Source organism: Ruditapes philippinarum, unplaced genomic scaffold (genome assembly GCF_026571515.1).
Source record: "Ruditapes philippinarum isolate M1 unplaced genomic scaffold, ASM2657151v2 ctg9283_1_1_1_1, whole genome shotgun sequence".
Classification (NCBI taxonomy): Eukaryota; Metazoa; Mollusca; class Bivalvia; order Venerida; family Veneridae; genus Ruditapes; species Ruditapes philippinarum.
In genome coordinates this window covers 62,634-90,239 of record NW_026862235.1, presented here as the reverse complement: position 1 = coordinate 90,239, position 27,606 = coordinate 62,634, and the positions used below count along the sequence as shown (strand labels likewise).

The 27,606-nt window shown below is 34.9% G+C and overlaps 1 protein-coding gene across 1 annotated transcript; it reads left to right on the top strand.

The window, feature by feature from the left end:
- On the top strand, positions 1 to 27,289 carry LOC132718344 (kielin/chordin-like protein). The gene is made up of 7 exons (XM_060702043.1): positions 1 to 191; positions 9,667 to 9,818; positions 10,480 to 10,635; positions 11,093 to 11,284; positions 20,826 to 20,963; positions 21,162 to 21,317; positions 27,099 to 27,289. Exons 2-7 carry the CDS (start codon positions 9,686 to 9,688, stop codon positions 27,287 to 27,289), a joined length of 966 nt encoding a protein of 321 aa, XP_060558026.1. The 5' UTR covers positions 1 to 191; positions 9,667 to 9,685.
- Positions 27,290 to 27,606: the final 317 nt, after the last annotated feature.

Below are 27,606 nucleotides of genomic sequence, written 5' to 3'. Positions count from 1 at the left end.
GAATTTTATACTTGATTATTAAGTTGACATTAAATTGCTTGCCAATTTAAAGTGGAACGTTATTTTTTATGCCGTGACGTGGCGCTTGACTCATAGATCTTTTTGTAGATTTCAGCGTGACTTTAACCATCAAGTATTTAGTTTAAGAACATTTTTGGATGATACAGACTTAGTTTCAGTTAAACTAAAAGGTAATTTAAACCTCTATTGAAATGAATATTAAATATCTATGTAATTTGTCAGTAAGCTTTGAAAATGCAGCAGACGTGCGATATATAGTAGGCTATTCTTTTTTACGATATCAAAATATGGTTTTACTACATGCAGATATCAGAAACTACCAGGCAGGAAGTAGATCTTGACCTAAATAAATAACGTTTATAACGCATTTTATCTTCAAATATATATAAATGGATTTTATGCCAATAATATAGTGTATAACGATGATTGAAAAAAACATTCAAACCGAAACGATCTGGGTAGTTTGAAGATCTACTATATAGATCTATTCTATTTTAAAATAAATAGATCTAGAAGAAATATAGATCTATTCTATTTTAACTTCTAAACAGAAAGGTTTTGGGGAATTGGGTTGATGTTTTCTTTCTGTTTGTTTGTTTACAGTGGACAGTTTGATATTTTTTATTTTATTTTAAGATTATGATGGCAATGTGATTTTAGTGTCATCCAATGAAAATGCTGTATTTCTTAAAAATTATGTGTGTTAATTTTCCTAGAAGATCCAAAGTCGAATATTATATCAAATTCAATTCATAGTCGTCTTCCTATTTCATAGTACGTCATAGAACCGCGTTCATAAAATAGTCGTGACGTGATAAAGTGAATATTAAGGAAGCCAATAAAAGCTTGACATTAAGTATGTTAGTATTCGTCCTCAGTAGAAATTTGTGTCATTTAATTAAAACACTGTATTAAAAAATATCTGTGTTAATTTTCATAGAAGAGCAAAATTCGATACTATATGTAATTCTGTTCATAGACGCCTTCTAATTTTCATAATACTTCATAGTTCTAAACGATTTTGTACAAATAGTCATGGCGTAATAAAAGAATATTAATGAAGCCAAATAAAGCTTGACACTAAGTATATTACTATTAATTAGTATTCATCCGTAGCTGTTCTACAGAAATTAGTAAAATTTTCTTGTCGCTATCGCTCCCGTCAAAGTTTCTAATTTCTAAAAAAACAGCACGGATGAACACCTACAGTCATATATGTAGAATCTATGTAGATTCAACAATGAAATAAGTAATAAGGTGGCGGTTAAAGGAACACTAAATTGTATCGTAAACAAAGGGACAAATATTGTAAACTCATTGCCATCCACTGGAAGCCACAGTTTTCTCTCTTGATTAAGAATGAAGTTGAACATTGCGAATGTTTGCTTTTCATTTATTCTTTCAAATGTTTGATTCGCCTGAATATCACTATTTTAAGAAGCAAAAAGGCGGGAAACAATGAGTGTCACTCTCAAACACAAATATGTATTACTAATTGTGAAAATACCATGTATTTGATAACTTTATGAAAAATATAGCCACAAAAGCGAAGTTCTGATGCAAAATTGACTAAAATACATAAAATTGAAATGAGAGTTACAATCTAAATTTTGATTGAAATGAGAGTTACAATCTAAATTTTGATTTGATGAAATAAACACGTTATGCAAAGGGAACAACGTATGTTAAAGGGTGCCCTATCCTGTTTTTGTTTGGGGTCCTCCTAGGCTCCTTAATTGCCACCGGCTCTTGTTACTTGGTCGGGTGGAGGTTGCGTTCATTGAACGCCGCCTTTCCTTGTTGATCTTGTTTATCATATTTTATCTTTGCAAACAAATAGTAACTCGTGCCTGATCTTTTAAAGGACTCGTTAACTGATTAAGTCTATCTAGGCACTTAATTACTATTAATAAATGTTCTTATATTGCACTTTAGACCTGAGCGTTATTAAAAATGCCGAAGAAAAGGACAACTAAAGCTGCAACGGAAAAAAGCATTAAGAAACCTTACTCGAGGTCAGTTGACAGTGGCACATCTAGTGCTGGTAGTTCAACATCACAAAAGAGATCGGCAAACTTAACCTGGTTTCTTAAAATATACAAAGGTCTGGACGATTGGCATCTTCCAATATTTAAAGCTACACAAGAGTACACAAAAGCGAAGAATGTTTTGTATCCAGGAAGTGACAAGCACTTGACTGCTTCTCTTTGTTTTCCAGATGTTACTTATGTTGATTGCAACAAGAAATTGGAACCAATCTTTAATGATGATAAAGTTCTTGGATGGATCCATGAGAACAAGCTGTACAGTGAAGAAGCGAAAATAAAGTTCTTGTGCAAAAATTTCGAATCAGATTTCGCTAAGATAGCGTCTTTCGATCTGATGATATCTGCATGTGCCGGGATCGTTTCCAAGTCTTGTTGCAAATATGTGAAATCAGGTGGTTATTTCCTCGTCTCGGATGCCCACTTTGATGCTAGAGCAACATTTCTGAGACAGGATTACGAGTTAGAGGGAGTGTATGATATGGAAACAAGCAAGTTCCTAACAGGTGAAAATGATCTAGCAGGACATTTTCATACCAAGGAAGGAAAGCCTTTAACTGATAATGAAGTTGAAGAAAGTATGCAGAAACCTAAAGCTAAACGGTCCTTTAAACTTCAAAAGGAAGCAATGTTTTACCTGTTTAAGAAGGCCAAGTAACTTTTCTTGCTTGTATTACTGCATCTGCATGATTCTTTCATTGTAAATTCGGAGACAGTAGATTATAAAATACTCGATTTCTTAGGAATCAACCTTTTACCAACTCCATATTCCGACCATAGATCATGTTCATGTATATCTAAACTTGACATAACCATACATATTATATATACATTGTATAACTATACATATTATTTTTGATCTGCATTTAAACATTGTGAGGTTTGTAGATGTAATTAAATGCATAAGAATACCACATTGTTTTGTTGAAAATGCAGAAAGAGATTGTTTATATGTATTTTGAGCATCTGAACAATTGTACCCTTTCATTACTAGTATTATCAACTGTGAAGTGCAACATTCCTACTTTGTTATCGTCCCGACAGCTACGACCTCCACTTAAGCAATGTTATTTAACAAACGCGTGTTATCTACGTATTGTTGCCCTTCAAGAAGGTTGTCATTTTTAACTCCGTCAAGTGATGTCCATTTTCTGGTTAAATAGGGCTAAATATCAGGATCACTGTTGATGATAAATCATTTTTATATTGAACAATGCGACGCCATACAGTATGTTATTTGCTGAAAAAGGAGTCGAAAAAAGAGGTAATATTTTTAAGGCTTAATGGTCCTGAACGGTTTCATTATCGCAGTTCATGGTCTATGAAATTCTCAAAGTTTAAACTCAAGATCTCAGGTATCTGATTGACCAGTAAACTGTCACAGAAAATTCACTAACCAATTGTAATCCTGAGATTTGAGACAGAACTAGAGAAAAATGCTTTATAACTTCAAGACAAAGCTACCAATTCAGAGAGTAACGATTTGAATGATAAAAGACCTTAGTTTCTTGTGGGAAACGTCTTAAGATGACTATATAAAGTATCATGTTCGACAATTTTACTTTGTGTCTTGTGTAATCTGTATAATTTGTCAATCTTAATCTAGACGTTCTATTGGTTGAAATGAAAGTGCATACTTCCGTAAAAGTAACCGTTTTAATGCATATAATTATGAAACAGTCTGCGCTTTTAGCAGTCTTAACATTTCTAACTTTAAATAACTTACAAGTTCATGTGTTCCATAAAGATGAGAATAATAAATCTGATTGTTGTTTCTGTGCTGTGCGTCTTGTCATCGACGAAGGGGGATGATGGTCTTGAAATGTGCCCCGTGTCAAAAGACAAGGAGATTATAGAGCATTTGGTTAGAACAGAGATAAAGGTAGAGTCGATGTTACGGGAGACCAGGAAAACCAAGGAGCACGTATTGTTGCTGCTAGGGTATCCTAAGAAAGATTCGCAGAAATCTTTGGACGCGCTCAAAGAAACTCAGGATGCTCAAGCAGATCAACTTCGAGATGTTACTGAAAACAATGCTGACTTGGCAAGAAGGGTCTCGGTCGTAGAAGGTATGTTACTTATCAGTTGAATTTATCCTTCCGTGACTTACAATCTAAGCGTGTTACTTTTGACATTTAAAGGGACTCCACGTACTGAGGTTTTTGTACACGACTGGGCTGGAATTTTTTACGAGATTTATGTTCCGTTAAATGTAGGTTTAGACCAATAAAATATATCGTGCATAATTTCAGACCATTCGGTCTTGCTTATAATTATTCTTATTGTGAAAAATGCCCTTAAGCGTTGCAACGATTTTTTACTCGAATTTGGATAAGAAGAACAAAAATACGATTTTCAATCTACTTCCGAGTATTTTTTTCTGAATAGATTTTGCATATCTTTCTGTTTTAAGTGGCCCAGCTGATCTATGTAAAATTCAAATTTTAGGCTGTTGGACCTCAGTGGAGTTTCTTTAAAGAGATATATACAATGAAAGTCAACAAATCTGTTCTTGATGAAATAAAGCGGACAACATATATGAGCTAGCCGTGTCACGACAAAAACCAACATAGTGCGTTTGCGACCAGCATGGATCCAGACCAGCCTGCGCAGTCTGATCATGAATCCATGCTGTTCGCTATCAGTTTCTCTACTTGTAATAGGTTGGTAAGCAAACAGCATGGATCCTGATCAGACTGCGCGGATGCGCAAGCGGTCTGGATCCATGCTGGTCGCAAACCCATTATGTTGGTTTTGTCATGACGCGGCTATATAACCCATGTCCACTATAAAACCAGGCTTTTTAATTAAATATTACAGCTGTAATCGAGAATTAAGAAATATTTTCGATAAATTTTCGTGAGGGATATTAAAGAGTGCTGTTGATCAGTTTATCGATCGGATGGATAGTACTAGTGTTCGATGTTTTCATTCACTGCCAGCCACTTTTCGTCATTGTGTAAAACAAATATTTTTTCGTTTCTTCTCAGATACAGTTGCACCAGTGGCAGTGGTAGCGTTTGTAGCGAGACATTTGAAGAACGTAGCGATAGACAACGGTGAAACATTGGTCTTTTCCACGATCGTTTTCAACAGTGGTGCTGGCTATGATAAACAGTACCGGAATATTTACGGTTCCAGTAAGCGGTCTGTACCAATTCAACGTGCGACTGTGTATTTTTGTGAACACATTTGCTCATATTGAGATTGTTTCTGAAGATGTTATCATCACCAGGACGCGTATGGTTGACGAGGGGACCCGGTTTCATTCATGCAGTGAGCTTACTGGGTTTGCTGTTTTAAGTGTTGGGAAACGAGTAAGGGTAACAAGTTCGCTTTCAAGTGATGTAAAAACAAACTTCTGGTTTAGTCCTGGTATAGTATGGAACACATTCTCCGGGGTGTTGATTAACAGAGACAACTAACAATCGTGTTAGAACACTGCAGTACTGGATTTGTTGTTTGTTTGACATCAGTATCTTGCATTGACTAGTTGTTGTTGTTTCATTCAGACATGTTAAAGGTATAACCTAAACAAAAACAATTAAACTAAGCAAAAAAGACGCAAGTGCATAATTATAGAATGCACTTTGTCCAAAATTCACCAAAATTAATTGGGAATATATTAGTATTCTTTCTCGTGTGATATTGAAGTTATCCCGCGCTGTGAGTTGCAAAATACATGGCCTAATTTTTAAAAGCTTTAACAACATGACTCTTATACAGCTATAATTTTTATGAAAGACACTCAATTGACATTTCATAAGTTGTCTCGAAAATAGAAATATAGCTGTCAAGATAAAAGATTATTAAGATTATCATCCAAGGTAGTAATTTTAGTGCAAACTTTTAACACCTTTCAATGTATAAATCTATATCTGATGAAATATTTTATAAAAATTTCACAATAGTAAAATTCATGTATTTTATGTTTTATGTTCGTTCCAGAATGTCTGTGTAATTTAGTACATGTTTACATAAATAGACCAAAATATTTTGCTCCTATTTTAGTAGGTTTTTAGCGATGGTTTCAAGCATGTCCTACTTTCTTTCAATAAAAGAGATTGACGAATTTCTCTACTTCTTGATACTATGTAATCATTTTAATCACAATATAAACAATAATTTTAGAATAAAAGACAGGAAATATATATCTTTCTTACATTTGAGTTTGCAGTGTTTGTTTGTTTGATTGGGTTTTACGTCACACCGACACAGTATAGGTCATATGGCGACGTTCCAGCTTTACTGGTGGAGGAAGACCTCAGGTGCCCTTCCGTGCATTATTTCAGGCACGAACGGGCACCTGAGTAGAACCATCGACGTTCCGTAAGTTAGCTGGATAGCTTCCTCACATGAAAGAATCCAAAGTCCCTGTCGGGATTCGAACTCACAGCGGTGAGCGGCAAGTGGTTTGAACCACTCGGCCACGGACGCCCCACATTTGCAGTGTGCACACGTATTATTAGGCGGAATAGTAAATGAACATATAGGCACTTAGACAGGGAGAATTTTATTTATACATAATATGATCTTGTAATAGATAATAACAGAAACATTTTATGGGAAACTTGTAAGTTATCAGACTCTTTTTTTTAAATTATCATTCTCTGAATCGGGAGTATTTTTTACTATTTAAGATAAATTAAGAAACAAATATATATTCAATCTCATTAAAGCTAGGTCCATTTTATTTCTCATTTATTTTTATTTTTGGTATCTTGTAACAGTTTCCAAAAATTACCCATTTGTCTTATAGATGGAATATGTTTGCGGCCTTTGCTTTGTTAGCATATTAAATGAGTATTTAGTATGGAGGTCAAAATACTACTTTGTTGGCATTTTGTTACCGAAAATTATTACTTGAATCTTTTTTACTTTTCTTGAAAAATTAGTACATTTTTTTCTCAAGTTTGATTTCCTTGAACTAGTTAATTTGGCTCATATGGAGGTATCCCTAGCGGTAGCTCATTGAATAAGGTATGTAAGCCTATTGTGAGCGAGTGTGCAAGTTTCAAGTATTTGATCAATCGGAACACATCCGGCTATTATCAATAATAATTTATCCGTACTTTGGCGGAAACGGTCGAGAAGATGCGATTGGTATATTTGATGCAGTGAAAGAGAGCTGCAAGATGGCCGGAAACTGAAAAATGCATGTTATCAACAAGTATTTTATACGTGATAGTAAGTGTTTCCGAGTATCACTTAAAATACAAAAGTTGATTAAAAACTTGTTGACTTTAAGTGAATATGTTACATAATTTTCAAAATAATTTCTTTCAGAATCTATAGTTAAACTTTTACACAATATGACTAAAGTTTGGGAGAAGAAAACGTATACCAACTCCCCTTTGCATTCTATTCTTTTGAAGAAAAAAAATGGTACTTTAAATAAACCGAGCTAAAATAAACGTATTTCTAGTGTCCCAAATCTTGGACTCTGTTTGATTACAATTCTTTAAGGTTGTTTAGAGATAACGTTATTAGTACCAAGTATCAGATATAAGTTAGTGTGAAATGAAGACTTACCTGTGGATTTTGGTTTCATTTAGCCTCAAAATATTAGTTAAAGGTAAGTTATATACCTTTTAATGTTGCTTAAACAGTATTTTCCAATCAATGGAAAATAAAGTTTCCCCACATGATCTCGTACGGATTTTAGCTATAAAATAGTAACCGGCATGGATCAATCTCCACTCAGTGATCCCCCACCCCTTTATTCTACGGTATTCTTACTGTACTGGTCAAGGAAGTAACCGCTACGAGGAGCTTGGTTCTGGACATGGCACAAGTATGGTGGCTGATTTGGTACGCTTTTGTGCGTCTAGTTGGCGCTAGCGACAAAGCGCCAAACGGCGCGTTGTCGGACTTTCGTCTTGTCGTCCTGTCGCTAGCGACAACACGACAAAGCGCCAAACGGCGCGCTGTCGTCTTATCGTCCTGTCTCTAGCGCGGCACGTCAAACGGCGCGTTGTCGTGAGGCGCGTTGTCGCGATATCGCCCTGCCGCTTGGCTTATAAGCCAATCCTTCAATTTGAACCGAGCGACAATGTGACATCGTGACAACACGCCGCACGACAACGCGCCGTTTGGCGTGTCGCGCTAGAGAAAAGGCGGCAACGCGCCGTTTGTCATGTTGTCGCTTGCGCCAACACGCAACGCACAAAAGCGTACCAAATCAGCCACCATACACAAGACTGGAATGGCGTCCATGTTTTTTTTCCGTCAAATCAAACAAACTATTTTATAACCGAGAAAAAGAAGCACAGGATAATTTATCATAAGAATTAAGTAAAAACTAGAACTGTGTCCAAAGGACACGGATGCCCCCACTGACAACATATATATGGTATATAGTGAAAAAATCAACAAAGGGCCATAATTCAATTAAATTTGGTCGCAGCAAAAAATCCTTCCTTTACTTCCATCTACACATTAAGGTTGTTCATCCCTGCAAGTTTAAGCACAATCTGCCATCCGGTTTAAGAGGAGTTGCGTTCACAAAATTTCTATATGGTATATAGTGAAAAAATCAACAAAGGGCCATAATTCTGATAATTTGGTCGCAGCAAAAATTCCTTCCTTTACTACCATCTACACATTAAGGTTGTTCATCCCTGGAAGTTTAAGCAAAATCTGCCATCCGGTTTAAGAGGATCGAGTTGCGTTCACAAGATTTCGGGACGTACGGACGGACAGACGGACGGACAAGTGCAACGCTATATGCACCCCACTTTGTGGGGGCATAAAAATGTATAACTGTAATTATTCTTCTACTGAATCGAGTTCAGGTGATCGTTGTACAAACGATCCGATGTAGAATGATATAAATACAGGACTTCGGAACCGAACGAGAGGTTCGAGTGAAGGGAGGTATTCGAACGATCCGAGTTCGAGCAAACGAAGTTTTAACTGTAATTCTACCAGCGAAAATCCTTCCAAATGCTGTTTAATTTTTAGTAACTTGAATGCTCTTTATTATCAGAAACGTAAATGTTCTTTCATTATCCGTAACGTAAATGCTCGCACTATCAGTAACGTAAATGTTCTTGCATTATCAGCAACGTAAATGCTCTTTTATTATCAGCAACCTAAATGCTCTTTCATTGCTAGTAACGTAACTGCTCTTTCATTATTAGTAACGTAAATGCTCTCTCATTGTCAGTTACGTAAATGCTCTTTCATTACCAGTAACGTTAATGCTCTTTCATTATTAGTAACGTAAATGCTCTTTCATTATCAGTAACGTTAATGCTCTTTCATTATCAGTAAAGCAAATGCTCTCTTATTGTCAGTTACGTAAATGCTCTTTCATTGTCAGTAACGTTAATGCTCTTTCATTATCAGTAACGTAAATGCTCTTTCATTATCAGTATGTAAATGCTCTTTCATTATAAGAACGTAAACAGTCTTTCATTATAAGGTAACGTAAATGCTTTCTTATCAGTTGCGTAAATACTCTTTCATTATAAGTAACGTAAATGCTCTTTCATTATTAGTAACGTAATTGCTCTTTTATTAGTAACGTTAATGCTCTTTCATTATCAGTAACGCAGCTGAAATCGTTATATGTTCTTTTGTATTTTAACGGGAGCAGAAACAACAGCAACGTGTACATGTGGGGGTCCATCGGAAACACGTATTCAATGGGTGACATGTTGGTAGATGACCAGGTGTGCGGAGTTTGTGCCAATCATGGATTTGGCATACGGTGCTACGGAAGTCTAGATGGGACATGCGCGTTAAATAGTTGGTTAAATATTTAATTTTTAACTACGTTTAACATTTAAATACTAATAACTTACTCGCATGTGTTTAAACATTTTTGTACATAATTATAGCATTAGCATCTTTGTTTTAATGAAATAATACAACAGCACATGGAATTGACCCTTTTCTCCTATAACTGATATTTTTAAAGTGAAACTTAATTTGTATTGATTAACCCACAGTCTTTTTTATATTGGCACTGTTAATATTCACACAAATTAAAAGTTAAAGGAACTCAATTGAAGTTTTTTGACGTTACGGGACTGGAAAAAAAATTCCGAGATTTGTGAACAGATTAATGAGGATTTGGACCGCTAGCATGTGTGAAAATATTTAGGTCATTCCCTCTCTCCGTTAATCCCAAAACTCATTTTTATTGTGCATATGACCCAAAAATGAAAAGCGTTGTAACGCTTTTCACTCAAATTCGATCGAGAGTCGCACGAAAAATCGATACTCATTTTAATTATTGGTATATTTCTTTGTTTTTTGTTAACTCTGGGTATTTTTCTTTTTCTCTTCTGCAGAAGCTTTCCATCTTAAGTACTTCACTTTTGATATGTTTCAGATTGTAATGTTGTTAGGCAAATGGACCTTGGGTGGAGTTCCTTTAACATACAATTTTATTTATATTCTACAGGCACTGTGGCCAAGGCAGGAGACCCTGCATGCCTGTACAACTTGAAGATCTATTTAGTTGGAGATGTCTTTGCTACACTAGATGGTTGTAACAAGTGTCTTTGTACAGAACGTGGCATGCAGTGTACAATGAAGGCGTGCAGTTCAGCAGGATTTGGTACATATAATTTAAACCTTAACATATCGTGTTCGACCTTTGCAATTCGAAAGTATGGTGTGTTTTTATTGAACGTTCTAAAAATAGAAGCATGTGGAGTGGATAATTGAAAGCAGCACGCCTCCATATTCATGATTATTTTCGTGAAAATGTATTAAAAATAGAATATTGTCTTTGAATTTCACACGGCACGTTCAGTCCAATATAAAAGTTTTAAAAAAATAACCAAAAATAGCACTTACTGCGTTAGTCACGCAGTAGAAAATGGTAATAAATACTGTAAAATAAGTCCTTCAATGCCCTTTCCGTCAAACTTCGGATAAGAAGTTATAAATAAACTCTTGTAAATAATAGCTGAGAAGCTATGATTTGACCCAAGATAATGTGGATGGAAAAGCAGGCACCTTAAACCACTAGGCCTATGTTCTTCAAAGTGTGTTGACTTTTATATTTCCAGCAACGCCAAGTAAAGAGCCCATATACGGGGAATGCTTGTACAATGGTGGGTGGTACAGACATCAGACCCAGTGGTTGACACGTGATGGATGTAACACGTGTTACTGTCATTCTATTGGGAACTACCAAGGAGGTTACGAGTGCACAAAAAGTAAATGCCCTTGCAGTGCAGTAAACCAACCTGAAATCACGGGTTAATTTGGAACTGCAATACTTTTATAGAAATCATATGCTAAATAAAGTTAACCGAAAAATAAGTTAAGCTTATTTCTTTAAGTCTTAAAGACGTTGTTAAAGTCGTATGGCCACTAAAAATATGTAAATTTAAGATAGAATTTCTATCTGAAAGACCCCCGATTAACCTAACAATGACAAATGAATGCCATTGTCTTATATAATTAGGGAAAATCTGGAGACATTCCAAATATTACACTTTGCACGTGAGTAACTCTGAAAAGGCTTGAAAATTCTCTCCCTTTAAGAATGGGAAAAACTATCCATTCTATGGATAAAAGGTATTGTTTTCTTCTTAACCTACTGAATTCGCCACATCACTTTACGGTATTGATCAAAAGAAGTGGAGAAGTTGCTGTTGCAGATTGTTTGGCTATGATCAAGAGCATGTACACTTCAACCAACAAATAGTTGTATTTTTGTCGTTGTTGTTTTATTTGGTTGAGTTTTACATCGCAACAAGTGTTAACGTTACATAGCGAATGCTTTACTGTTTGAAGAAGACCTTGGATACATCCGTGAATTATTTCAGGCACAAACGGGCACCACAGCAGAACCACCGACATTCCGTAAAGAAAGCTAGATAACTTCTTCACATGAAAGAATCCTGGCGTAATTTGAACACACAACGGTGAGGGAAAATTGGCTTGCAGTCAATGACCTTAACCACTGGACTACGGACGCCCGCTCTGATAAAGAATGACTTAATAACACAGATCAACAATGTATAAGGTTATCACATTATTTTATTTCTTTTTTAAAATATCTCATTTTTCTTGTATCAATTTGTAGCATACAATATTTCTTCCCCCTTTTTCTGCAATGAGTGTAACATGCTATACAATACATGTTACAGTCTTAACAGACGGAAGAATATGAACCTATAAAATAAACACTGAACATTTTTCTACACACCAACAAAGACAAAAAAACATCGTTTTTGTCTACGCTTTCACAACATTGATCAATGGAAGACATTAAAATACACTGGTGATATGGCATACCAAAAATTGGCCATGAATAAAAGAGCTACTAAAACTGTTTTTGTCAAGTAAAACAAAATAGGTCCATTTTTATTGTCTTAAAACAAAGGACTTTTTAACTTTGACACAGTGTAAAATTTTTTTTTTATAACCATCTGCCAAGAGTTAACATAAGTGTGTTAAATTGCAAATCGTTAACCAGTTTTGGAATAAAATTAGGAGTAAAATCCCCCCTTACTATATTAACTGATCTGGAGCACCGAGTTATTAATATTTTAATAAGTTTTAATTTGCTGAATTGATAAATTTAACCACAGGTTTGACAGAATGCTCATCTGATCTCCTACATTATTTCATATCCGTTAAAAAAAAACGATTTTTTTAAATAAAGGCAAAACAACTTTTTTCTTTTGGGCATCTGAAAGTTAACCTCTTACAGTTTCCAAAAATTACCCATTTTTCTTATAGATAAACTATAGATCTATGCGTCCTTTGCTTTGTTGGCAATTATATAATTATAATGAATAAGTATTTAGTATTGATGTTAAAATACTACTTTATTTGCATGTTGTTACCTTTATAACAACATGAAAATTATTAGTATTACTTGAATCTTTTTTACTTTTCTTAAATTTTTTGTACATTTTTCTCTCAAGTTTGATTTCCTTGAACTATTTTGGCTCATATGGAGGTATGTAGCTTATTGAATAAGGTATGTAAGCCTATATATTGTGAGCGAGTGTACAAGTTTCTAGTATTTGATCAATCGGAACACCTCGGCTATTAACAATAATAATTTATCCGTACTTTGGCGGAAAGGGTCGAGAAGATACGATTTGTATATTTGATGCATGTGAAAGCATGTGAAAGAGAGCTACAAAATGGTCGGAAACTGAAGAATGCATGTTATCAACAAATATTTTAAATGTGATAATACACACAGAAACATGTCAAGTACTTGTTTTCGGAGTATCACAAATACGAGGGTTGATTAAAAAAATTGTGAGCCTCAATATGTAGATTTGACTTTGGGTCAACATGTTGCATAATTTTCAACATAATTTTTTTCATAATCTATAGATACACTTTACCACAATTAATATGGATGAAGTTTGGAGAAGACGACATATTAACTCCCCTTTGCATTCTTTTAAAGAGTAAAGGTGCTTTAAAAATAAACGTATTTCAAGTGTCCCAAATGTTGGACTCATTTGTTTGTTTACAAGTGCTATATACGAGGGTGCATCAATAAATTCGTAAATTTATTCAATAGCGGAGAAATGCTTTAATTCAAGTACCTAAAATGATTACTTATTCTCAAAGTAACGCCCCATGCACGAATTGCACTTGTCCCATCTCTCGACCCCTGACTCGAACACGTGTTGTAGCCCGTCACGTGACATCTCCCGCAGCTGTCTGTCCACGGCACATCTCAGTTCCTCTCTTGACCACGAAGACTGTTAGGGCCGTAGGGTGGGTGCGGTAACAGTTCGACGTCGAGTTTTTCTAGTGTATCCATGACAACGTGGCTTCAACATAGGTGTTCGGTGCGTTGATGGGTCACCATCCCCGGGCCCCACCCCCTCAGTCACTCTACAACCCTCCTACCTCTCTAAACCATGTAAACTGCAGTATTTTTTTTTCATTTGAAACATGTTTTAATATTTACTAAATGCTTTTAATTCAATTTTCTTCATGGACTTGAATGGCTCGGCGCGTTGTCGTGATGTAATATGAATCCGGAATTAAGGTATTAGCACCCTAATGCATTACCTCCGCGTTGAAGAGTATTCAAATAGGCTAGAATTACTGTTAACTACATTGAAAATGAGGGCCATGGGTTCAATCCCCAGACGGGTCAACTTTTTTTTTCTTTCTTTTTTTCTTTTAACATTATTTATGTATCTCTCATGTCCCATATGGAAAGAAAAAAGTGTTTAATTTTGAATTTTTAATTTATATAGGTATTTATTGGCTAAATTATGCTAAATCTAGTAATAAATATGGTACCTGATATTTTCAAAGTGTAATATAATCAAAACTAGACGGTAAAAGTATTTCATATTTTACAAGATCAACCAATATACTTTTTAAAAAATTTAGGGAAACTTAAAAACAGGCACTCATTTGGGTAAATTTTAAGAATTATTTTAATTAGGCTCCCTTAGTAGAAAAATGGTCAGACATGTGGTAAAAATGGGTGGGGTAGGGTAACATTTTTATACAGATTTCATAAATTTTAAGTAGAAACCATAATTTTGCTTATGTGGATTGTTAGCTGAATGGTACTATTTGTTTCTTACCAAAAATTCATGGGAAAACATTTTTCATCAGAATGTTATTGCAGATTATTTAAAGGTTCCTCATTTCTAAAAAAGGGCCCTCATAACATCCTAGCTTGAGTTCAGAAAAGTGGCCATAACTTGATTTCCGTACGGTAAACTTTGTTTAAATTTTGCATACAGGCGTACTTTAAGGTATACATCTGACCTATGATGTCATTTCTTTAGTTCCTGATAGTGCCCATTAGGGTCCTAATACCTTAAGTAGATCTGGGCGCTTTCTCATTACTGCCGCCATGATTTCCGTTCTTAGTAATGCTGCAGTGACTGTCGTTTTCGGAAGAGACTGGCATGCGAGCAGTACCCGTACTAAAATCGTAGTTACTTAAAAATTATTTCTTTTTCAGCTCACACACAAATTTGAATTGTTGAAACGACCATTTCCTCAGAGGTGAATGTCATTCAGGATATCTATAGAGCGTACACTAAACACTGGTGTCTATTACCCGGTACAGTTACCCCAACGCGTTCGCATGCAATGCCTGCTTGTATGCATGATATTTTACCTATTAAAGTCATAAAATTATTTTATTAGTAATACTGTATAGGTCGAAATTCTGATAATTTAACAGGTTTTCATCGCATTGCCTACATATCTGTACACAGGTGGTATAAGTGGAAAACCCTTAAATAGGCCTCATATGTAAATATTTTTGCGCATGCGCGCAAGGACGGAATCCCCCAACGTTTACAAGGTCACGTTTTGACAACACACAGGGGAAAGTGCTTTTTGTACATATTGCCGAACTGACACATAAATTTTGTCTCGTTCATACATCTGCTTGATTTGATATAAATTTTTAAATGCAAGTAAAATCAAGCATTTAAACGAAAAATACAGGTACTGCTTCTGTCGCATGCCAGAACTCCGTATGTATCACAAAATACAATGGCCATGTAACTTTCCCAGCTGACTTGGAAATTATCGCTTTTGTAGGGGAAGGCAAGGAAAGATGCTGCCAGACAGAACTCTGACGCTTGCTTTCCGGTTCAAAAAGTGAATACACGTTTCATCACATGATATCACTCGATTTAAGGAAAGTAATCGTCTTAATTCTTAACGATACCTCCTGTCGCATTGCTGACACATTTTCACCCTTGCTGTACCCCCATCTGCTTCGACGTCAACAAACGAGGTACCCATCTTGCCGAAACGCGGTGCATTCCTAATCTATATCAGTCATAATGCCCTGAGCTGTACCATATGAAATAGCGAACTTATCTGCTACGTGCTCCACACTTACTCATCTTTCTCGGAGTACGTACTCCTGAATGGCACCCACTGATTCTTCATCTGTTACAGACACTGGTCTACCTGCAAGACTGTCGTCTTCAGTTGCCTCTATACCGTCTTTAAACCGCTTCATCGACTTTGAAATGGCACCTTATGACAGAGCAGCCTCTCCGTAAACTTTTTGCAAATCTTCACGAATACGGAAAAAGACTTTCCGAGTTTTGTGTAAAACTTTATAACGATGCGCTGTTCGTTGACGCTGTGCGACGCCATTTTCGAATGGACGCCCATAATGTGACGTCATTTACGGTTTATGACGTTATAAGTGATGACGCCAAAGTTGTGTACATACTACGATTCAATTTGAAATAATCTGTTTACACAGCATTTAAAGTTTCATTTTAAACGGACCAGCAGTTTTGACGCTATTGAATTAGTTTACAAATTTATTGATGCACCCTCGTATATATACATGTATAGTCTAAGGTTATCTTGCGCCAATAAAAAGATAACGTTGATATTACAAGTGCAAGACTTGGTATCAAAAACAAGTAAAATTGTAAAATGAAGGCTTACCTGTGGATTTTGGTTTCATTTAGCCTTCAAATATTAATAAATGGTAAGTTTTATGTGTCTTAATATGTTGTTTAAACAGTATTTTCAATCAATGGAAAATAAAGTTTCCGCACGAATTTTAGATAGGCTCGAGGACAGATTTTATAAAAAGCAAAACCCGAGATGGCATGATGTTCTGGATATGGCACAAGACCGGGACGGCGTCCATGTTTTTCGTCGTGTGACGGTATTTGAAGAAGAAAAAAACTTGATCTTATTCATATAAATTAAATAAACTCTTCTAGGCGAGATAAAGATGCAGAGAATAATTTAACATTAGAATTAAATGCGATCGTACAATAGTCTATAGTTACGTAATTAGAGGATATTGAATGAGTGTAAGTTCAATACTGAATTTATTGCACTCGTTGAATAAAATTATATTATGCGAGCCTCTGGCGAGCATAATATTATTTTATTCAACGAGTGCAATAAATTCAGTAATGAACTTACACGAATTTAATATTCTATTTATCACATACCCAAAATAAAGATCGTTTAAAGTAAAATAAGAGTCATTTTTCATTGACGCATCTATAGTAGGCCTATAACGCTAACATTTAGCGCGTCTTTACACTATGTTTGTATAACGCTAATGACGTCACGTCAAAATATATGCACGGCCGTGCAATACCATATTTACGGAGTCGCAAAATCGGCACGGGTGTGTGATAAATGTTCTTTCGTTATAAGTAACGTAAATGCTTTTTGGTTTTTAGTAATGTAAATGTTGTTTCATTATTAGTAACGTTAATGCTCTTTCGTTATTACTTAACGTAAATGCTCTCCGTAATTAGTAACGTAAATGCTGTTTCATTATTAGTAACGTAAATGCTGTTTTATTTTTAGTAACGTAAATATGTAAATGGTGTTTCATTATTAGTAACGTAAAAGCTGTTTCATTATTAGTAACGTAAATGCTATTTCATTATTAGTAACGTAAATACTGTTTCATTATTAGTAACGTAAATACGTAAATGCTGTTTAATTATTAGTAACATAAAAGCTGTTTCATTATTAGTAACGTAAATGCTGTTTCATTATTACTCCAACCAGTATAAGTCTGTCCCAATCAAAATGGAAATGAACTTTTGCCTGGTATGTTCTCTTATTAGCGATGGTGCTAGTTAAAATAGACACTATGGACACAAGCAAAGCAATGTGAAGCAGTTCCCCTTTCGTACCAAGTTTTGCATTATTATTAATTTTTTGCGTGCTATTTCTAGCGCGAGTTTCTGTTGTTGATGTTCGATCTTACGAATATTTTTTAAGAACGGACATCGAGCCCGAAATAAGAAGGATAACATATTGTATACCATCGGACCTGGTCATTTTAATTATTTTTGAATCTAGACTTGATATATGTTAATGGAAAAACTACAGAATTAAGTAAATTAAACATAAGCTATAATAATTAACGGGTTATTATTTTATTTTTCTTTAATATTCATGGCCGTTGATCATTCTTTCCTTGTCATATATATAACTGTATGATATATTTATGATATATAGTGTTATTCTGTTTAGTTTACTTACATACGAAGGAAGGTCGAAGAAGAATTTTTTTTAGTCTTCTAGTGCTCCTGTTCCCCTATGACGCGTTGCAGTATAGTCAAGATACGCGCTTGATTGATAAGCTATCTAAAGGCCTCAACAGACGGTAGGATTTAGTTGTACAACAATAACAAGTAGAGATTTTGATGCTAAAGCATCAAGTCGCCGGATAGAAAAATGATTGTATTATCATAAATATAAGAAAATATAAGTTTAATGGTTCAAGTATAAAAATAAGAGGAACAATGAGTTGAGTAATGTTTGCCACTGAGGCTTAATTGTAAGGCAAGTGCTATGCTGGTAATTCTTCTTGTAATTTTACTTTATACATATACTGTTGTACCATACATTGAAATCCGTATAGGTTACTAGTTCAGATTCAGATAATTACCGACAAATAATTACCGATCATCGAATATTTGCAAAGTGACGATGAAAATATATATGTTTAATTATTACATGAAACAATACAATTTTATTGTAAAAGTGTTGTACATCATTATTATGTGCTATAGAAAAAATATATAATTTACTTGAAATCAATACACGTATTCCAATCGTTACATACGATATATAAAATTAACGTTTAATTGCCTTTCAGTGCGATAAACTATCAACACAAAGATAGTTTATTATTTTTTTCTATGTATCTAATACAATTCCGGACCCCTGACGTCATACCGTTTTGGAAACCTGCGTGACGGAAACCGACGGAATATACCGAAATCAACGATTACCATTATATATTTCAATAATGTGCTTCTTAAGCATAACATTATTTTGGGATGTTCAACCTAAACTAAACAATTGAACTTTCTTGTCGAATGTTTGACAGAAAGGGCTACCAAGAAGAAAGGAAAAGGTTTTGAAAATGTATTTTTAATGTAAACAGGTTTCTCTAATGATATAAAGTATGAACCTGATTAATGAAAAATAACTTATATGTAATTATCTGTACAAAATTACAATGATTTACATCTTATCAGTTACCACCATTAACAAGTTACCTGTCTTATCAGCAATCCGTAACTATTTATAGATTTTATAACGATATACAACATATATAAACATGTAGTCACGTGATTCTTACGAAAGACCAAGGAGCATTTGTTTATAATTAGATAAAATAATGTAATATAAAAGGTCTCATAAAAAATAAACAACCAAATAATTCTAAAGTGTCATTTCAAATATCATTCATGATTTATATATTATAAAATAGCAATGCTTGACACACAGAAAAAAGTAAAAGTATCTCTAATATTCAATGACTGATCCTTGGGGATACGTTATTGATTCATTTTATGAAAATTGTAATGTTGCTTTTTAAGACGTCAATATGTGCATATTTCATTCCACTGAGCAAAGTTATCATATGTTTGATTTTTTGTGATTACTGAAAAATAATTGTTGTCTTTAACTGTTCAATGTTTGATATGCTTTTATTTTCAGATTTTAAGGGCTTCTCCTACCATAGGTATAATATTAAACTATTACAAATATAGTCGCCGGTTTCTACCGGCGACTAATTAGAGATAAGATGTACAATTTTCAAAGCAATACAACACTTGCATTCAAACCGTTATTCTGCACTGTAGGAATCATCTCAGGTTTCCCTAAAAAAATTCTCTCCCAATTGATCCCTTACATACTTTACTCACTAAATATGTTTTTTTCTCTCCATGAGTAATGATTGAAACAAAAAAAATGTTTTTTTTTTAATGTGCAGCCTGACCGAGACTCAAACGTGAGACCCTCGGAATACCGTACTGCGGTTCTACTGACTGAGCTGTCCGGCCGCCTACAAACTACCTCCCGTGATTAGAGAACAGTTCAATACCGTGGCATAATCATTTCCGGAACAATTTGGGATTCGAACATACCACAACTTTGGGTCTCCAACATCATTTTACCCCATCTTGATACTATGTTTACCTTTTAGCCCTAATTGTTCTGGAATTTCATTCATTACACCCATTATCAGGAGATAATTTGGTAATCTGTTACTTGTCATTGTGGAAGGTCTGTAGAAATCTGTACGACAAGATTTTCAAAATAGAACATGTCCTATCCCTTACATCTAGACTTAAGGTTTACGAATTCAAGAAATAGTAGCATTCACACATTAAGATTTGCCTGTACATCTTAGTTTAAATTGGTGTTGTACTTCAAAATACTACCGTCTGTTGAGGCCTTAATTTAATCACTTCATTGCCCTGCTATTTCTCTTAAAAATGAATATGAAATACGACAGAATATCAGCATAATTACATGTAGATCTATAAAAATCTGTTGTTTGTTTAATATTATAAAGTGGTATTTCACTTCAAATGGTTTCAATTGGGCAATATTTAGTTTGCTAGTAAAATTACCCTTTTGACACCAACTTTGTTCTCATTTTTTCATTTTAAATGATAACATTTAAATATTGATCAGTTAGTGAATAACAAAAATCAAATTTTTATAATAACTGAGAACTTGTACGTGTGTGAGACGAACCCTAAATGACGTCAGTATGGACGTCTCCATTTTGAAATGGACGTCACGTCAGGTTACAACGTAAGTCAACGGGAAAAAGTTTAAACATTTTGATCATATTACTGACTTCATGCCTAGAGATATTGATGTCCGGTTTAATATGACATTAATTTAAATGATTTTACTATTATATTTAACAAAAAATGGCAGATTCAAATTTGGTGGGACAGACTAGTAACGTAAATGCTCTTTCATTATTAGTAACCTAGCTAAAATACATGTCTTAAACAACAGCAACGTGTACATGTGGGTCAATCGGAAGCACGTACAAAAAGGGTGACATATTGGTAGATGATCAAGTATGCGGAGTTTGTCTCAGTTATGGATTTGGCATACGGTGCTACGGAAGTGTAGGGACATGCGCTTTAAATGGTTGGTTTAATGTTTATTCTACGTTTAACATTTAAATACTAATGGTTAATTGCATTTGTTACATATATCATAAGCATCTCTTTTCTAATAAAATGATACAACAATCCGGGACTTTACTTGATATATGTTTCAGATTTTTAGATTTATTGGACCTCAGTGGAGTTCCTTTAACATACAATTTTATTTACATTTCTACAGGCACTGTGGCCAAAGCAGGTGACCCTGCATGTATGTACAACTTTAAGATATATTTAGTTGGAGAGGTCTTTGCTACGCTAGATGGTTGTAACAAATGTCTTTGTACAGAAAATGGCATGCAGTGTACAATGAAGGCGTGTAGTTCAGCAGGATTTAGTAAATATAATTAAAAACTTAACATGTCGTGTTCGAACTTTGCAATTCGGAAGTTTGGGGTGTTTTTTTTATTGAACATCCTATAAATAGTTAGCATGTGTAGCGCCGATATATGTCCAAACGTCGAAAAATGTCCAAACGACGATAAATGTCCAAAAATTGACGATAAATGTCTCAATCGCCGATAAATGTCCAAAACTCCTTTAACGATAAATGTCCAAAAATTAACGAAAAATGTCGCAACAAATTAGGTGCTCATAAATGTCCAAATCGGTTAACGATAAATGTCTCAACTTTTCATATGTTAATTTGTAATTTATTGTATTGGATACTGTAACAGTCTATCCAACTAACCCGTGATTTTTACCCTCTGGTTTACCCCCGACGTAAAATGTATCATACATTATTGTACATGGCCAGTTGCAGGTCCGGATGGGGCGCGGGGGGGGGGGGGGCATGTGCCTTCTTAACTCACCGAAGCAATACGTTTTAGCATTGTTTGTGTTCTTCAATATTTTTGTGCCCCATATAGCGTTGTCATTGTCCGTCCGAGTGTCTAAGGCCCGTATTCATCAGAATCGATACTTACACTCACACTCAATGAGTAAATCCCATATAATTGTCTAACGGTCAAGACAGTCCTCAACCTTTCAGTAAAGTGGTATTCAGGTTATAAGGTAAGTGTCGAGTGAACTCAGGAAAGTTGAGAATCTGTGAGATTAGGAGGGGGCTACCTTGAGGTGTTCTCAATAAAATAATTCTGAATTCCACTAAGTTTTAAGTATTGATTTTGAATTAATTTCGTCCCATATAGATATACATTTAAGTACATCATATACGCGAACTGACAGTATTTGAGGAAATAAATGTTGAAAAAATATACTTAAGGAAAGAGATGATCCCATTAAATTAATGTCAGAAGTTAAATTTTTTAACCGGAATGATACAAGTAGTATTCAGCTAGAGAGATATCAGTACATGTACTTATGCCAAAAAGAAGTGAATTTATACGATTATAAGTTAGAAATTTTTTTGAACTTCCATTTATCCATGAAAATAGCTGTTCCTCTGTTTGTCAATGTGACCGACGATGATTCTGGACTCAAGTCTTCGGACGATTTGTCGTATGCGTCTAAATAAAGGCCTATATAAAGTTGCATGCCTGCAGATGAGTAAAAATATTTCAATAAAATCAAACTTTTTGAGAAAGATGTACTAAGATTTTTGGAAAAGTAAAATGTTTTAAGATTCAAGTAATTTTTGTTATGTGCGCTTAATGATTGATTTTTCAGTATTTACAATATATTTATACTGCGTTACTAACGCAGTAAGGGCTATTTATGCATATTTTGACCACTTTTTTGGTAATTTACGAGGGACGTAAGTGCCATTGATAATGTGTAAATTGCTGATAATGTGTAAATTGCTTCATATTGGTAATTTCACAATATTGTACATTAAAATACATTTTCAAAATTTTCATGAAAATTAGCATGAATCTGGAGGCGTCCGCTTTAAACAAATGCCATTAAGTTACTTATTCTTTTGTTTTTGTAATTTTAAAAATAACAGTTAGATACAAAAAATAGCACACTGTTTGAATTTTGGGATTGACACAGAATTCCCAATCTATATATTTAGAAATATTTCAAAGGAAACATGACAGAAAACATAATTTCATGGCGTCATAAATAACCATGGTATAAAGTAAACTTTGGTGAGGTCTGACTATTTTAATTAATAAAAAAAAAATCGACGTAGCAAAACAATATCTTTAACATTTGTTTAGCATGATTTATATACTTGGGATTTTTGTGGAGGGGGGAGGCTGGATATGAACAAAATCATTAAAATGATAAAGATATTCTATATCTGCAATCACAAACAACACATATTTAAATAAAGCCATCTTATTAACGGGACGTTTTGCCTCATTCCTTTCTAATGCTTCAGAAAAAATATATAAAGACTATTTAAAGTTGCCCTTAACATGCAGTAATGTGCAATGAAGATAGGAAAATGTAAACCATGTAGTACTTTGACTTCTATACAAAATGATAATGCACTATGATTATACTCTTTGCATAAATAGGTTAGTTCAGAACAAGATATCAAGAATTGAAAAAAAAAGAGAAGAAAAAATGATATAATTACTGAGGCACAAAATTATTATGGGCCTTTAAAATGTCAAAAGATTATCAAGAAAAGGAAACGGAAGCGTTTATTGAAAATTCTTTTTATTTTCATTATAAATGGATGCTACTTTCAAAATAAAGTTTACGCTATTGATTTGTTATTTTTCCTCAGTTCTTAATGCCTTTCAGAAGCATTTCACTACTTTCTTTCGCTTCCTTTTTATGTCCTGTCTTTCAGGTTTTCCAACATTCAGTTGTTGCTATTCTGGCATTTACTACTTGAAAACTATTTAATTCTCTTTAAATTTCTCTCCATGCTTTTAATTTATCGAATACAAATTTAAAATCATGTTTGTTTTCTTTCACATTTAGATTTTAATAATTAATTATTTTCCATTTTTTTCCACTTCGGTGAAATACACTCTTTTACACAACATGGTAACATTTTTCCAATGTAAATTGAGTGATGTTATGCAATAAAACCGATCGGTCAACTTTTGAAGTCTTTCTCACGAGAGGTAAGGTTGAGTGAACAAAATGAATACCACTTTGCGCATCGTGAGTTACTTACCCTAAGTCTACTCCAGCGTTACTTGAGGTGACCTTTCGTGAGTCCAACTCGAGATTGAGATTAAGACGGGCCTAAGTGTCCGTCCCGAAAGTTTGTGAACGGTATAGGGGCGTGGACAGAGTTGCATATTCCTTTACTGTCAAGTTAAGAAAAATATGCAACTCTATCTGGCAAACAAACAGTTAACCTGTATAAACCATGTGAGCTAATCGAGGCGTTAACTGCTTTGACAGTTAAAATCTGACCTACTGATTCAACAGCGAACAGTGCAGACCTTGACAGGATGACGCATTTGCTTGTCGGGAATATAGTTCGACAATGGTCGTTATAAGCATATACGCAACACGTGTTAAATGGGGTTTGTGACTTTTCTCTTTAGTGCTGCGAAGACGGTCCTTCTCATGCTACATTGATTTAAGACATTTGTATTTGATTATTACTCATTCGCGCGTGGTGGACTGAACGCCACTGCGGGGCCACCGCCTTATAAATACAGAGTTTTGGAAGGCTACTTACATGTATCCCTCCAGTGTCGACCCAGATCAGTTTGCACGCAAATGCGTCACCAGATGAGGGTATGCGCTATTAAACACCAGTAATTGGTAGTTAAGGTTTTGTATGTCATCTACTAGTCATGACCAACCTCCACACCAAATATGAGGACCATCAGCCAAAGCATTGTCTAGTTATTGAGCGGAAATGGCATGGTCTACGGACCGACGGACCGACCGACCGACATGGGCAAAGCAATATACCCCCACTTCTTCGAAGGGGGGCATACTTACTTATTGTATTTGACTTTTTTTATCGTTGGTACCGGTTTCCCATATGACCAACGTCCCCTGAAAATTGTTAGTATATTATTTTTCGGGGGATAGTGCATGATACAGAAGACGCCCCGTTCCAGAGGCGACCCTGGTTCTTTTAAGTGCCCGGTGTAAAGCACCAGTACAATGCACATCGGTTTAACTTATTTCTTTTCCCTTTTAATAGTAAGGGAGATAGACTGTATCCAACAATCAACTTATTTTCAAATACATTTTTTTAACTTTTTTAACAATCTCACAAGCATCCCGCTAGAGTCCCGGTGGTCGGTCGGTGATCCAGGAACGACCGGGGTACGTCCGTAACTCTGTCGGCAACGTTCGGGATGATGAAGGGCTCTGCTGGGGCTCTAACGGTGATTGCCGGCACTCTATCTGACCGTACCGGGGCTCTGCCGGGATCATCCGGGAATATGCCGACATCATCCAAGGCTGTGCTAGCCTGGATCTCAGTTTTTATGATCTCTTTGTTCGAAGACTAAACAGCGTTTGAATATCGTGTTAGGTCATCCGTCGTCCACTTACTATCTGCATTATCCGTAGTTTCAACTGGACTCTGGATGGATGGCCCGGAGTTCATCCTGGTTGTTATAAGTATGGAAATTGGGTATCGCCGTAGTGCTACCGGGGTTATATAGACTGCAACAATATTTTCATCCCGGATCGTTTTGGGTGGTCCTGGGCTTTGCCGGGATGCTGGTGAGAACGCTACTTAAATCGGTACTTTTAATCCCTATGGAAACCTTTATAACTGACTGATGCATTACTGTTGATCATAGAAATAAGTGCAATTAACATATGAAAAGTTGAGACATTTATCGTTTACCGATTTGGACATTTATGAGCACCTAATTTGTTGCGACATTTTTCGTAAATTTTTGGACATTTATCGTTAAAGGAGTTTTGGACATTTATCGGCGATTGAGACATTTATCGTCAATTTTTGGACATTTATCGTCGTTTGGACATTTTTCGACGTTTGGACATATATCGGCGCTACAAGCATGTTTAGTGGAGAATTTCAAGCAGCACGCTTCCATATTTGTGCTTATTTTTATGAAAATTTTGAAAAAGTATTGAAAAAATAAAATATTGTCACATTACAAACAGCACATTCAATCCAAGTAAATTATCAAATAAATGTCAAAACATGCAAAAATAGCATTTACTGTGTTAGTCATGCAGTAGGAATATTATGGTAATAAATACTGCAAAATCAGTCATTCATTGCATATAACATAATTTATCAATCATTACATGTACTTGAATTGTGATTTTTTTTCTTTTCTTAAAGTATTAGTTCATTTTTCTCAAAGCTGATTTTCTTAAAATGTTGCACATTTAAACATGTCTACCCTTAATTGGTCAAACATTTGCTCACTTTTATTATAAATACCTTTGGGTTCCTTTCCTCATTTATATTATGTTAAAAGTAATTCAAACCTCGAAATTGCTTCGGTTGTATTAAAGGAACTCCACTGTGGTTCATAAGCCTCAAGTCATAAAATTTTAATTTCTCACATAGATCAACTGGTGCACCTAAAACGGAAATATATACAAAAGATAATAAGAAATATACCAAGAAATACACTGAAAATCGTATGTTTGTGTTATTCTCAGTCCGATTTGAGTGAAAAGCGTTTAAACGCTTTTCAATTTCAATTTTTGACAATTTAAACAATCATTCTGGAAAAACGAAGCGAGCTAATGATCTGAAAATTTGCACATAAATTGTTGGTATAGACCTACATCAGATGAAGTAATTATCTCAAAAAATATTTCCAGTCCCGTCATGTCAAAAACCCTCAATAGAGTCCCTTTAAAATCTATAATAATTTGTACAACGTTATTGTGGACGTCAAAAAAGTGCAAATCTTAACAATATGTCTGTTCTCGAGGTTATAACACATTTATTTCTTCTGAAATCTTGAATCATAGGATTTCCATTGGCTAAATTACATCTTTGCTGGTTTCGACCAATTAGGTTCTGTGATCTAAGTTTGAGATTAGAAACTTCCTTATAACCCCGGACCTTTGTGTCATATGAGGGAACATGGTTTTGAGACTAATTAAAACCAATCGCATCTTCCCGGCCCTTTACGTCAAACTCCGGTAATAAAATCTTGTAAATACATGTAATAGTCAAGGAGTTCCGATATTAGACTCGAACCAAAGATAATGGGATTTGAAAGGTAGGCACCTATAACCACTAAGCCTTCGTTCCTCATTGTGTTTACTTTTATATTTCTAGCAACGCCATCTGATTACGGGGGAGAATGCTTGTACAATAATGGATATTACAAACGTCATACCCAGTGGATGGCACGTGATGGATGTAACACGTGTTACTGTCATTATATTGGGAGCTACCAGGAAGCTTATGAGTGCACAACAAGTACATGCCCTTGCAATGCGGTAAACCAACCTGAAATCACGGGTTAATTTGGAACTGCTATACTTTTATAGAAATCATATGCTAAATAAAAATAAGTTAAGCTTATTTCTTTAAGTCTTAAAGACGTTGTTAAAGTCGTATGGCCACTTAAAATATGAAATTAAGACTTTCTATTTGAAAGACCCCGATTAACCTAACAATCACAAATGAATGCCATTGGCTTATATAATTAGGGAAAATCTGGAGACGTTCCAAATATTACACTTTGCACGTGAGTAACTCTGATAAGGTTTGAAAATTCTCTCCTTTTAAGAATAGGAAAATCTATCCTTTCTATAGATTGAAGGTTTTGTTTTCGTCTTAA

What these genes read in the sequence shown, in the direction of transcription:
- LOC132718344 (XM_060702043.1), top strand. Translation starts at nt 9,686, where the DNA reads ATGTGGGGGTCCATCGGAAACACGTATTCAATGGGTGACATGTTGGTA. An exon ending in TGGGACATGCGCGTTAAATA is followed by an intron (nt 9,819 to 10,479) that starts GTTGGTTAAATA and finishes TATATTCTACAG; the next exon opens with GCACTGTGGCCAAGGCAGGA. An exon ending in AAACCAACCTGAAATCACGG is followed by an intron (nt 11,285 to 20,825) that starts GTTAATTTGGAA and finishes CTTAAACAACAG; the next exon opens with CAACGTGTACATGTGGGTCA.